General features: G+C 38.6%; 1 protein-coding gene across 1 annotated transcript in view; it reads left to right on the forward strand.

The window, feature by feature from the left end:
• The first annotated feature begins 9567 nt into the window (after window positions 1-9567).
• Window positions 9568-13220, forward strand: part of CFTR (CF transmembrane conductance regulator) — a 170629-nt gene continuing 166976 nt past the window's right edge. Inside the window, exon 1 of the mRNA XM_044246438.1 lies at window positions 9568-9732. Within this exon, the coding sequence (XP_044102373.1) occupies window positions 9680-9732 (53 nt within the window). The 5' untranslated portion in view covers window positions 9568-9679. The remainder of the gene's footprint in view (window positions 9733-13220) is intronic.

The raw sequence follows: 13220 nt of genomic DNA on the forward strand, positions 1-13220 counted from the left end.
TTTTGGAGGCTTTTTTTTTTTTTTTAAGGTTTTATTTATTTATTTGACAGAGAGAGATCACAAGTAGGCAGAGGCAGGCAGAGAGAGAGGGGGAAGCAGGCTCCCCGCTGAGCAGAGAGCCTGATGTGGGGCTCAATCCTAGGACCCTGAGATCATGACCTGAGCCGAAGGCAGCGGCTTAACCCACTGAGCCACCCAGGCACCTCCCATTTTGGAGGTTTTTAGTGTTTGTTTGTTTTAAGGAAGAAATTGCCAAGATAGAATTTTTAAAATTGTGTTTTATTTTATATGTTTGTGTTTTAAAAATTAATGATCCTAACACGCAAAAAATAAAATGTGGTGTACTGTGTGCTTACACAGATATGTAAAGAGATACATAAAACTCCTAGGATTTATCAGAATATTATCTTCTAGTGAACTACCGGTGGTGGGAGCAGATTATGGGTCAAATGTTTAAAGTTACTTGAAGCAAGGATTTTTCTTCTACTCCTCACAGGGCATCTTTGTGACTAGATATAATGATCTCTGAGATGATTTTGTTTTCAGTCCCCAAACCAGGAATGGGAAAAGAATGCAGGCCTGCCGTTGGGGGTAGAAGAAAGGGAGGTGAAAGAGATTTAGGGAGTTACTGTAGATTTTGCAGGGCCAACAAGAATCCAGAGTAAATGAAAGAAACACTGATGCTGGTCATTTCCTCTGGGCTTAGGCAACTAATGCTTTGCTTTGTCAGTTTGAGTAGCAATTTAAGATCCAAGAAGCCCTTTGAAAGTTGTAACAGAATTCTGTCTTGTTCATTTTTCCCCTTTCCTGCAAAAAGCTGGAACACTATAGGCTTTCCAAAAACATTTGTGGAATGGAGTCAGAAAGCCACTTTATTTCTCAGGATGCATTCCTTTTCGCTTGTTCTGTAGAAATACTTGAAATGTTTAGAAATTTATGGAATGAAATTATTATTACATCTGTCCCTCCAAGCTTTTATTCAATGCTCATGCCAACATATATATGCAACTTGTATGTCTCTTTTCACCTACTTTTTGGGATACAAGTAAGGTCACATGGCTTTTTAACTTTTAAATGTTGAAGTTAGCAAGAAGCCTGGAAATTTTTTCATAAGTTGGACTTCCGAAGTTTCTTCAGTAGTTTTTTTTTTTTATTTTTAATTTTTTATAAACATATTTTTTTATCCCCAGGGGTACAGGTCTGTGAATCACCAGGTTTACACACTTCACAGCACTCACCAAAGCACATACCCTCCCCAATGTCCATAACCCCACCCCCCTTCTCCCAACCTCTTCAGTAGTTTTGAAAGCCTACCCAGCATCCCATGCTGGGTACGTAAAGGTAAACTTCCAGTTTCCTCGGCTAAGTGGCCCATCTCCCACCAAGCAGTAGGCGTTGGCATTAAACTTCTTCTCTCATGGTATATCATGTCTTCTTTGGGCACCCTTGGCATGCATATTTGAACAATTCATTCAGGATCATCTCCACTCATGAAATAATTCTAACTATGTTGAATCTGAAAAGAAAAGAAGAAGAAAAGTTTTTCTTCAGTCCTTACCGCCCTGTGGATCCCTACCTACTTTACATTCCTATAATGAAGAGTCGTCTTAGTGGATTCCGAAGAAAAGAAGAAAAAAAAAAAAAAGGAAAAAACAAATCAGAAACTCCTTTGTGATAAATACCTGTTTTCAGCTAAACAGAGAAGCAAATGGGCAAACTGTAAAAGGCAGCTCCTCTTAAAACAATCCTATATGGTCCAGTTATACACCCAGCGTGGTGATTAAGTGCCCAGCTTTGCAGCTTCATTCAAATTCTGGCTCTATTTCTTGAACTGATGCTTGGCATTTAAGCTTCTATATCTCAATTTCTTCTTCTGTGAAAGGGAATGAGAGATAATCAAATATGCCAACTTTTTCTGAGGTACGCAATACAATTTACACAACAAGCTGGTTATAAAACCTGTATTGTTTTCTAGCAAAAACAAGATCATGCTAAGCTTAAGCTTAACTGCTATCATAAAATATTACCATTTTAATTTTTTTGTAAAACCTTGTGACAGTCACATTTGTTCAGAGGAAAGCTATGACACGTATTCATCAATTTGATTTTCTTAGTTAGCATGTTATGCTTTGTTCCAAAAATGATTTAGATAGTTTTCATACCTATCTTTACATATAATTTTTTGCACATGTAAATAAGAGTTCCAGAGTCTTTTGCCATAGTTCCATCAGTGCTGCCTCTTAACAGCCTTTGAAATGAAGACATTCCAGTCACTTTGGGATATGTGGAGATGTGGGCAGTAGAGGCCAATGAGCTGTAGTCAGAGAACCAGGAATTGGTTGTCCTTCTGATCATATGGATTCATCACCATAGTTTCACCCATTGTATTGAACTTGAAGATCAATAAATGACCAGCATAGTGTCCTAAAACAATAAGATCTCACAGACTCTGTCAATGTAGGGTAAGTTAAAGCAAAGCAGAACCTAGGGGTTTTCAAGTTATAGTTTCCCAACTGAACAAGAACTCCCTTGAATAATAGACTTCCTGTTGTATCCTTGACGTTCATCGGTATAAGAAGTGACCATGAAACAAATGATTATGAAAAAAAATTATAGGTAAAAATGCCATCTGTGATATCAGTCAGTGACAATTCTACAAGCTTTCAGGGGCAACTCTTCCAAACTGGGTTGAAGGGAGGATGGCTTTTATTTCCAGGTGAACTGAGCAATAACTTCTACCAAATATTAGACAACAGGAATAATACAACATGTTGGGGTTTGAGGGTCAAGACATTCATAATTACTTTTAGTTCCTAGGTGCATTAACAGTCTCCCACTGAGTCTCTCTTATTCTTTATTTCACATATTTCTTTATTTACATGTTGTTATTATAAATTATCTACTTGGGGGAAAATAGTTATAACTAACTACCTGCTATACTCCAATGCCTTTCCAAACTCTTATGTGGCATATAAGTTAGTATAGAATTTACCTGAAGTGAATAAACTAGCACTTTTCTTCCTAGAGTCTATATATATAAGACCACAGTTTCAATGCTGTAGATTGCACCTGGCTTTCAGCCTGATACCACTAGTGAAAATTTAATCTGGTGTTATAAATTCTCTTGTTCTCAAAAAACTTCAGCAGGAAAGTGAAAAGAAAACCAGCATAAATATGAAACATTTCATCAACAGCAGTTTTAGAAAACCCCAGAATTATTAGCTTTTATACTCATGACAAAGCTGTATCACTGAAAATATTGTTCATAATTGTTCCAGTTTATTAATAGCACTAATAAGTTCTCATTTTGTACAGATTGAGGCTCTTTAAGATTTCCTTTATGAGGAAGTGGCTTTAATTTATAGAAGACCCATCAGGGTGCCAAATTCTCTCTGGATACAGTAGTTAACAATATAACACTGGTGATGAGCTGAAAATTTAAGGAACTGAAAAACAAAGGTTTCAAATGTCATTTCAATGCAAAGGAGTGAGGACTTGCACCATACAAAAGTCTAGTTCTGCCTCTAAATATAAATTACCATATAGTTGGGAAAGTACCTAAATTTCCCCCTTTTCATCTTTCCTAAATACAAGCAAATAACTTCAGAGGGAATGAGAGAATTCAATGTTCCTGAGAATTCCAATAGCCTTAGGGAGTTCAGTTTTCTGTAGCATTTTCTTTTGCAATGCTATACTGATTTCTGATTTATCACCAGTGATATATAACAACAATTTCTAAAATTCATTGAGTGCTTATTCAGTTTGAAACACTTTATGTCTGTTACATGCATCATATTTAAGTAATTTCATCCAGTGATTCTCAACCAAGAGCAATTTTGCCCTTGCCACCTTCCAGGGGATTTGGCAATCTCTGGAGACAGTTTTTTCACAACTTGGGTGGTAGTGGGAGGCTAGTTCCACTGGCATTCAGTGGGTAGAAGTTAGAGCTGCTGCTAAACATTCTATACTGCACAGGACAGTCCACCACATCAGTGAATTACCTAGCCCCAAATGTCAATAGTGCCAAGGGAGAAAGAACCTGACTTAATCCATTTAACAACTTGGTGAGGTGGGTATTTTTATTATTTTTGTTATTAAAATATATTTGACATGTTGTCATTATATTAAATATATTTGACATTTTTGTCAAATATATTAAAATATATTTGACATTTTTGTTATTAAAATATATTTGACATGTAAGGAGTACGAAATATTAATGACACACTCATATTGTAAGATGAGTGCCACTGTCGTGATAATTAGCGCCTCTGTCACCTTACCTAATTATTCTTTCTAGTAGTTGGAATAGTTACATTCTAGTCTCTTAGCGAGGTTGATGATTATAGCACAATATTGTTGTCTGGATTCACTGTGCTGTGCATGAGGTAGGTATGATTAACTTCGTTTTCAGGGAAGAGAACTGACCTGGGAAATGTGACCATACAGCCAAGTAAGTAGTGGTGCCAGGATTGAAAATTTAGCTATTTTCTCAAATCCCAAGCCCTTTCAATTATGCTGTGCTACCATCTTCAGAGAATTTTGATGATCCCTGGTAGAGTCTGGGCTTTGAAGAGTAGAGATTCTGCCATATTCTGTGTACATGCCTTAGCAGTGCTAAGTGCTAAGGCAAGCTCTTGCCTGCCAGAAGATTGATGGTAATCATCCATCTCTTGAGCATCTTCAGGTTTCCCCTTGAGGATAATATTTCAACTCTTAGGTCAGTAAGTTTTAGAGAAAATTGTTATTTGATTGCATAGACTGTATTACTAAACAAAAGATGAGTAAAAGGAAAACAGAAGACACACTTCCTGTCTCCAAGGAGGTTGTGGGGCAAAAAGGGTAAGTGTGTATATATAAATAAAAGTATGTGTTACGTGTATCTATAAACATATAGAATTGTCAGATCAAACTTGGTGAAAGCAGTAAAAGTAAATGATCATCTGGCCTCCTCATGTGCCAGGAACCTCTATCTGGGTCTGAAATGTCTTTGTAGGTCTATATAATGTGTCTTTACATATGCTTGGTCATCGCTGCAGCACACTGAAGAGCCTTGGCTGCCCTTGCCCTTTCCTCTCAGATGAGTTTATAAGCAGAACCAGCCTATGAACGTGAATCTAACAAGGCCTTGCCTTTCTCCTTTTTTATGAGCTTCCTGATGGGGGCGACTTTTCCCTTCCTCGTTTTACTTGGCCTGTTTTCAGTGCACTCATGGCCACTACTTACTTATCACAATTAAAGCCCATTCTCAGGAAAGAATCTGAGGAATACTTCTCAAATGAAATGGAACCTAATGGGTAAGTAAAGTATAGTGAAGTTTTGCTCTGGTGATATCTAATGATGGGACTTGAGGCATCATCTGGCAGAGTAACTTATGACAGGAAGGTTATCTCATAAGCTTTCATATATCCAGATCATTTGTAGGAAACATATGACACATTGCTGAACACATAGTAGGTACTAAATAAATGTTGGCTTCCTTTTTTTCATCTTTTTTAATTAATTAATTTACAAATATTTATTTATTAGAGAGAGAGGGAGCGAGCACAAGTGGGGGTGGCGCTGGGGGAGGGAGAGGGGCAGAAGGAGAGGGAAAAGCAGACTCCTGGCTGAGTCAGGAGTACAACAAGAGGGCTTGATCACCAGTTCCAGGGATCATAACCTGAGTCTGAGCAGAAGGCAGATAGATGCTTAACCAACTGAGCCACCTAGGCATCCCTTATTAACTCATTTTTTTAAAGTAATTTCCATACCCAGCCTGGGACTCAAACTCACAATCCTGAGATTAAGAGTGACATGCTCCTTCTACTGAACCAGCCAGGTACCCTTCTTCTTGCTTCCTTTTAGCATACTTTTAAAATGATGCCACATAATTTATATACCACAGTTAATAGCAGTGTTAGTCAGGAGAGCTAAAACCCAAGTGTCCACCAGTGGATGAATTGATAAACAAAATGTGATATATACATACAATGGAATATTGTTTAGCCTAAACAAGGAAAGAAATTCCACAATATGCTATAACATGAATAAATCTTGAGGATATTATGCTAAGTGAAATAAGCCAGTCACAGAAAGACAAATACTATCTGATTCTACTTCTATGAGGGTACTTAGAGAAGTCAAAATCATAAAGATAAGAAAGTATAATGTGGTTGCCAGGGGTTAGGGGGAGGGGAGAATGGTGAGTTACTGTGTAACGGGTATAGTGTTTCAGTTTTTCAAGATAAAAAGGGTTGTAGGGATGGATGGTAGTGATGGTTGCACAAAAATGTGAGGGTATTACCACTGAACTGTACATTTAAAAAATTGTTTTAGATGGTAAATTGATGTTATGTATACCACAATAAAAAATTGTGGTAAAAATGCATATACATAACATCAATATACAAATATACAATAATATACAAATGGCCACCTAATCTTTTTAAGATTTTTTAAGTAATCTCTGTACCCAATATGGGCCTTGAACTTAGAACCCTGAAGATCAAGAGTTACATGCCACCATGTAACCAACTGGCCAACCAGGCAGGTACCCCTAGTCCCCTAATCTAAACTGAATATCAGTTCTGCTTAGAACAGTAGGAAATTCTGGGACGCCTGGGTGGCGCAGTTGGTTGGACGACTGCCTCCGGCTCAGGGCGTGATCCTGGAGTCCCGGGATCGAGTCCCACGTCAGGCTCCCAGCTCCATGGGGAGTCTGCTTCGCTCTCTGGCCTTCTCCTCGCTCATGCTCTCTCTCACTGTCTCTCTCTCTCTCAAATAAATAAATAAAATCTTTAAAAAAAAAAACAACAGTAGGAAATTCTGTCAGGGAAGTATGTATAGTGGTAAAAGCTTGACTCTGGCAACAGAATGTTTAGGTTCAAGTCTGTTTTTTCTGTTATATACTGTGGAACTTGCTTGGGAAAATTGCTAGCCTTTTTTGTACCTTAGTTTATTCACCTTTAATGTGTGGATAATGAAGAAGATACCTATCCCTTGGGAGTGTTATAAAGATTAAAAAAGGCAAAGCATGTCATGTATTTGACACAGCAGTTGGCATATAAACAGTAAGTGCTCAACAAATACGAGCTATTATAATAAAATTTTATGAGTTGTTATTTAGGCAGCTTGGAGGGAAGAGCATCATGGTTTCTTACTACCTCTTTCCATTCTCATCCTGGCCATTGATTTCTTTTCTATTCCTGACATCTCAAAGCTACATTTAGGATTTTAGTTATGACCTTCAGCCATGTTTGAGCACTTTCCTGGAGCACAAGTCTGCATTCCCTCAGTAGGTATGTACCTAGATGCAAATTTAGAGTATCATGTCTCAGTTCATTTGTTCATATCTGCTAACAGTGTTAATGTTCTGAATAATAGTGACATCCTACTTATGCCCAGAACAAATTTGGGGTGTAATCTTTTATGATAAAAATCTGGGGTCTTCCTATATGCATGCATGTACATGCTTAAAATAGAATATCATAATTAAATGTCTTTTATTAAAAATATAAAGCTTCAATAGCTACTTGGTTTGTAGACTTTTGCTTTCTTATCTCAGTCCTGAATAGGTCTAGCAGTTATGATTTCATGAAACCAATATGAGGAGAAAAACTGGGTTCATGTCTAAGTTATAGAATATTATCAGTATAGGAGGGATGATTTGATTAGAACCAATGTTATACACTGGTAGGAGTCCTGGTTTGGAATTAGACCAAGTTTGAATCTTAGCTCTACCATTACAGACATTTACCTAAGTGCTCTTGTCTGTTTCGTTAACCAAAAATTGGGGAAAATAACACCTGTTTACATGGTGGTTAAAAGGTTTACATGGGATGATGCCTGGCAAATAGTAAGAACTCAAGAAGTAGTCACTATTTTATTTATTCTTTCCAGAGGAAGGTGATGGATTAACATACTTGGGGTCTTTTCAAATCATACCACTTGGTCAGCTTCTGTGTTCTTTGGATATAATTGTTAATCCCTTTATTATCACTTGCTCTTTGGTAACAAAGAGGAACTGATTGCTAATTCATTTCAAAATGTGTGTACTATATTTGATGGGTCACACTAGCAGTTATAAAGCAAACAATAGAGTGGAGGTGGGGAAGTGGATGGAGTGAGTTCAATCACATACCTGGGAAAAGTCAATAATAAAGACTGAGTGAAAGAACCTTGATTTGTATGTCAAACTGGAGAGAGGAAAACATGGGTATAGGATTTGAAGCAAGGATCATGAATTAGAAATGCTGAAGTTCCTTCTTGGTATCTCACTCCATGCATTTTGGTTTATATCTTTGCTCTATTTTCTCTACTGTTAAAGTTTAGCATAATGGAATTTAAATGTTTATACAACCTAGATTAAGATGGAAAAAAGATATCATTGAAATTGAAAGTGAAGCTATAAAAACTTGCTGAATATGTTTATTAATTTAAATGTGTATTCCTATTACTGTGAAATGCACGTTTTATTTGTACTGTATTTGGGTGACCACAATCAACAATATGGTAATTTACAAGTAAATACCCTTTCCTTTCTTGTAGTTTCCTTAGTTGTAGGCAGTTATCAGACTAAAATTGTTACTTTCATTTGAATTTTTCAATATAAATTCAATGTACCCTTGTCTTTACACAACAGGATTCAGGGTCGGGGTTAACACACTACCTTCTCTTCAAAGACTGGATTCCTTCCGGTGTATTAGTCAAGGTGTTTTGCTGACCGAGACTAGGAAATCTATAGGAGGGCGGGTTAGTTTACACACTGTCGATTTGTCATCTTAGTCTCTAACACACACAAAAACCTTCCTTCAGAACTTAAGCCGGGCTGAAAATTTAAGACAATGAACAAATCCTGAGAGCGTACAGGACAAAGCGATTACCATTTTATAGGATTTCCCCCTACGAGTGCGTCTCCCAAGGGTTTGAGCGGCACTCAGCTCACCTAAGCCTGAAACTATCAAGGCTTGGTTCTTCCCTCTGACACTCAACGGAAGCGCTAAGGTGAACACAGCATTCGTTGCCTCAGAACTTTTCTGGTCTCTAAGGTTGCATTTTGTTACAGCAGAGACATATTTTCGTTCTCCCTGAAGAATGCACCTTGCAAAAACGGAACGCGAGCCTAGCTAGGTTCTCGGAAGAAGCGAGAGGAAAAAGGCTCAGAAGCTGGCTGCCGCGTGCCCTGCGTTCCCCCGAACCTGGCGCGGAGGAGGGTCCAGGAGACTGCCCCTGAGCTGGTTTTGCTCCCGCTGAGCGTCGGAGACAGGACCCAGAGAGCGGCAGCGACTGTCCCCCACCTGCAGGCTGGGTGGGGGCTTGACGGTAGGGACGCGGGCTTGGAAGGAACGCGCATGAGGGAGGAAGGCTGGGAGTCAGAATGGGAAAAGGGAAACGTGGAGCAGCCAGGAGCGAAGGAAAGAAGGAGCGGTCAGGGTGCGCAGAGGGTGGAGAAAGCCGCTAGGGCAAATTGGGGGCTGGACCAGGCAGCGCCCAGCTTTTAACCTGGGCAGTGGGGGCGGGGGAAGGAGCTAAAGGGAAGGGGAGGTGTGTGAGGTGGGGTGGGGGGGTTGGAAGCAAATGACATCACAGCAGGTCAGAGAAAAAGGGGCGAGCAGCCTGTGCCAGAGGAGTAAGGCGTTTGGCATTAGGAGCTCGAGTCCCTCCTGCCCCGGCAGGGATCCCGACGCCCGCAGAGACCATGCAGAGGTCGCCTCTGGAGAAGGCCAGCGTCCTCTCCAAAGTTTTTTTCAGGTGAGGGGGTGTCCTGCCGAGTTTTGGAAGGACACGTGCCCACGAAAGAAGAGGGCGTGTGTATGGGCTGGGTTTTGGGGAAAGAGGAATAGCTTTTTTGTTTGTTTGGTTGTTTTAAAGATGCCCTATCATTCATTGTTATGGGAGAGAATGTGGGTTTTGTGAACAAAATAGGAAACATGAAAAAGAGATTAAAGAATAAAGGGAAGCCAATTATTTGAATAGAGAGCTTTAGCTTAACTTTGAAGTCTGAACTACTTGGAACTTAAAGTTGCACTTTGGAGACCCAAATGTGCTACTGTGCAAGGGTTTTCTTTAACTTTTCTAATTAGTGAATGAGAACCTTGTTGATAACAAGTACTTTAATCTGGTCTCTTACTGTCGCCATTCAGTGCCGTGGAAACTTAGATGTCTTTGGCATCCTATTCCAAGTGCCAATGTTTGCATATAATAGGTGCTCAGAAAACACTTTTTTGGAGGGAGATGTGTGAAGTGGGTAAGAGGACCTTAAAGTTCTTATTGTTACGATACTGAGTAAATCTAAGAAGTATTTGCCACCATTCCATTATTTTTTTAAGGATGAAAGCAAATCCTTTGAAATATCTTTTTAAAGAAAAACAAATTCTACAAGTTAAATTTTTTTTTTTTTTTTTTTTTTTTTAAAGAGAGGGGAAGGAGCAGAGAAAATCCCAAGCAGGGCAACACTGGGCTCCATCCCAGACCCTGAGATCATGACCTGAGCTGGAATCAAGAGTCCAGTGCTCAACCAAATGAGCCACCCAGACACCCCTGCAAGTTACACATTTAAGCGCGGGGTGTGGCGGGGCAGGGGGGAGTGGGTGGGAGATCAGAATGATCATGGAAATGTGAAGATATAGGACAGGATACTGAAGTTATGCACAAATGACATGTAATAAATTTTACTCTTATCCTCCTTTGCATGTGATGAGTCATAAAAGCTTGGAACTTCATCTAATGATGTTTTTAAAAATGCAGTCTAAATTCAGAGTCTTAGGCAAAGTGTAATTAGATGTAGCATTTTAAATTTGAGGTGTTCTTTGAATACTGTATCTACTTTGTTCCTGTTACATTATGTGAATGAATGAATAGGTATAGATCTGTCATGGAATATTACTTGACTCATGAGTATCCAGTGAATCAGCATACTTTGTATCAGAAAAGCCAAATATAAATATGCCCATATGTGTATGGGGGGAAGGGACTCTCTTATCTATGTTTTATTCTCTGCATGTGCAGTAAGTGTGGAAGTCAGGTGTGAAGGAATGACTCCTGACCATTGATCATTCCTGTGGATAAGAGAGTAGGACTTTACTCTTTAGAATTACCTTTAGTATTTATGTTTTCAGCACCTTTTGTTACCCCATCTATAAAAATTGGATTATTTGTCCATTTATTTTCCTACTATTTACAAAATCAGAATGCTAATTGTCATAAATTATAGACTTTTTAGCAGAGCACTTTGAGGAACATAAATGCCAATCAGTCTAAAATGCAGTTTTCAGAAAAATGAATATCCTAGACCTACTTCTAAGTGTTAAGGAACTTTTAATTAATACATTGTTGATTTAAATTAGATCACTGTTAATCTATCAAAATATTTTTTAGCAGATCACCTCATATATTTTAGGATAGTTTTAAAAAATGCCTTGAGGTTGACTTATTAAAAAAATGTATTATAATCACCACTGAGTTTGTTAAGAGCATACTCATTCTCGTTCTCCAAACTATTTCATAATAAATTGGTCTAAGAAGAGGTGTATTTTGGGGTGCCTGGGTGGCTCAGTGGGTTAAAACCTCTGCCTTCAGCTCAGGTCATGATCCCAGGGTCCTGGGATCGAGCCCCGCATTGGGCTCTCTGCTCGCCAGGGAGCCTGCTTCCTCCTCTCTCTCTCTCTCTGCCTGCCTCTCTGCCTACTTGTGATCTCTGTCTGTCAAATGAATAAATAAAATCTTTAAAAAATAAAAAAATTTAAAAAAAGAAGTGGTGTATTTTTTAAAAGTTAAGTTTCTACTATTTATGGGAACTGACAGTCACCTAAAATAGCAGTGATTATAAACTTTCTTCTTGGTTTTAATTCTAAAAGGGTAAAAAAATTTATTTTCTGCATAGGGTCAGAAATTTACTTTCTGCATTGACCACTATTGCTTTGGGGTCAGGGGTTTTGCCTTTGCATTCAGACTGTTTTGATTCCGGTTGTTTAGATTGAGCTGTGTGACCTGAGGCAAGTCCCTTAACATCTCTGTATTTGTGTGACTTGATCTTTAAAACTTGAGACTAATAGGACTAGGGGTTTATCTGTTGAGAAAAGTGCATGTAAAGTGGTTAGCCCAGTAAATGTTAGCTAGTTTTATTATCATATATTTACATTCATTATAATACCAAGCACTTTGTTTATATCAGATCCTCAATTCATCTTTGTTGAATATAACTTTGTGACTATCAGTCTGTAAGAATGGGCCTGGATGAGAACTTAATTTAGGTAATATCTCAATTAGAATGGCAGGTTAACTACTTTAGAATTTAACTTTCTGAATATGATCCATTCAGTTTCAGAGTCATCAAAGGGTAAAGCTATTATGGTCTGGGTTATAGATTATATTAAATCCTTCATTGTTTAGGTTTTTTTATTAGAAAAGCTAGTAAAGTTTGGGATAATTTTAAGTAGTACTTTCTTAATTTTGCATAGGCTTCACATCAAGTACAGAATTTGAAAGACATCTGAAGTCTTGAATACCTTGAATTGTAGTCATGGCATCCATACCAGGAGTCTAGATCAATGCTTGAAGAATTGTCAGAGCCCCACAGAATCCAAGTGCCACAGAGTCTTGTAAAACTGGATGGGGTGGGCGCCTGGGTGGCTCAGTTGGTTAGGCGACTGCCTTCAGCTCAGGTCATGATCTCGGAGTCCTGGGATCGAGTCCCACATTGGGCTCCCTGCTTCACAGGGAGACTGCTTCTCCCTCTGACCTTCTCCTCTCTCATGCTCTCTCTCACTGTCTCTCTCTCTCAAATAAATAAATAAAATCTTTAAAAAACAAAAACAAAAACTGGACGGGGTTCCTGATAAACTCCACAGAGAAATGTCAAATAAGATCAAAGAGTAAATACAGTAATATTAGGATCTAAGGCCAAGAATTATATAAGTCTCAGTTTAATAAGAGAATCATTTAAGATACTTTAATAAGTACTAAATAATTTAAGACACTTAAAAAAAAGTTTTTATTTATTTATTTATCAGAGAGAGAGAGAGAGAGAGAGAGCACGTGCGCGCACAAATAGGGGGAATCAGAAGGGCAGGTGGTGGGAGAAGCAGGCTCCCCACTGAGTAAGGAGCCCAACCCCGGACTTGATCCGAGGACTCTGGGATCATGACCTGAGCCAAAGGCAGCTGCTTAAATGACTGAGGCACCCAGATGTCCCTAAGATACTTTTATAACTACTAAATACAAAGTAATGAGAGGTTTTT

This window comes from Neovison vison, chromosome 4 (assembly GCF_020171115.1).
Source record: "Neovison vison isolate M4711 chromosome 4, ASM_NN_V1, whole genome shotgun sequence".
In the NCBI taxonomy this organism is placed as follows: domain Eukaryota; kingdom Metazoa; phylum Chordata; class Mammalia; order Carnivora; family Mustelidae; genus Neogale; species Neogale vison.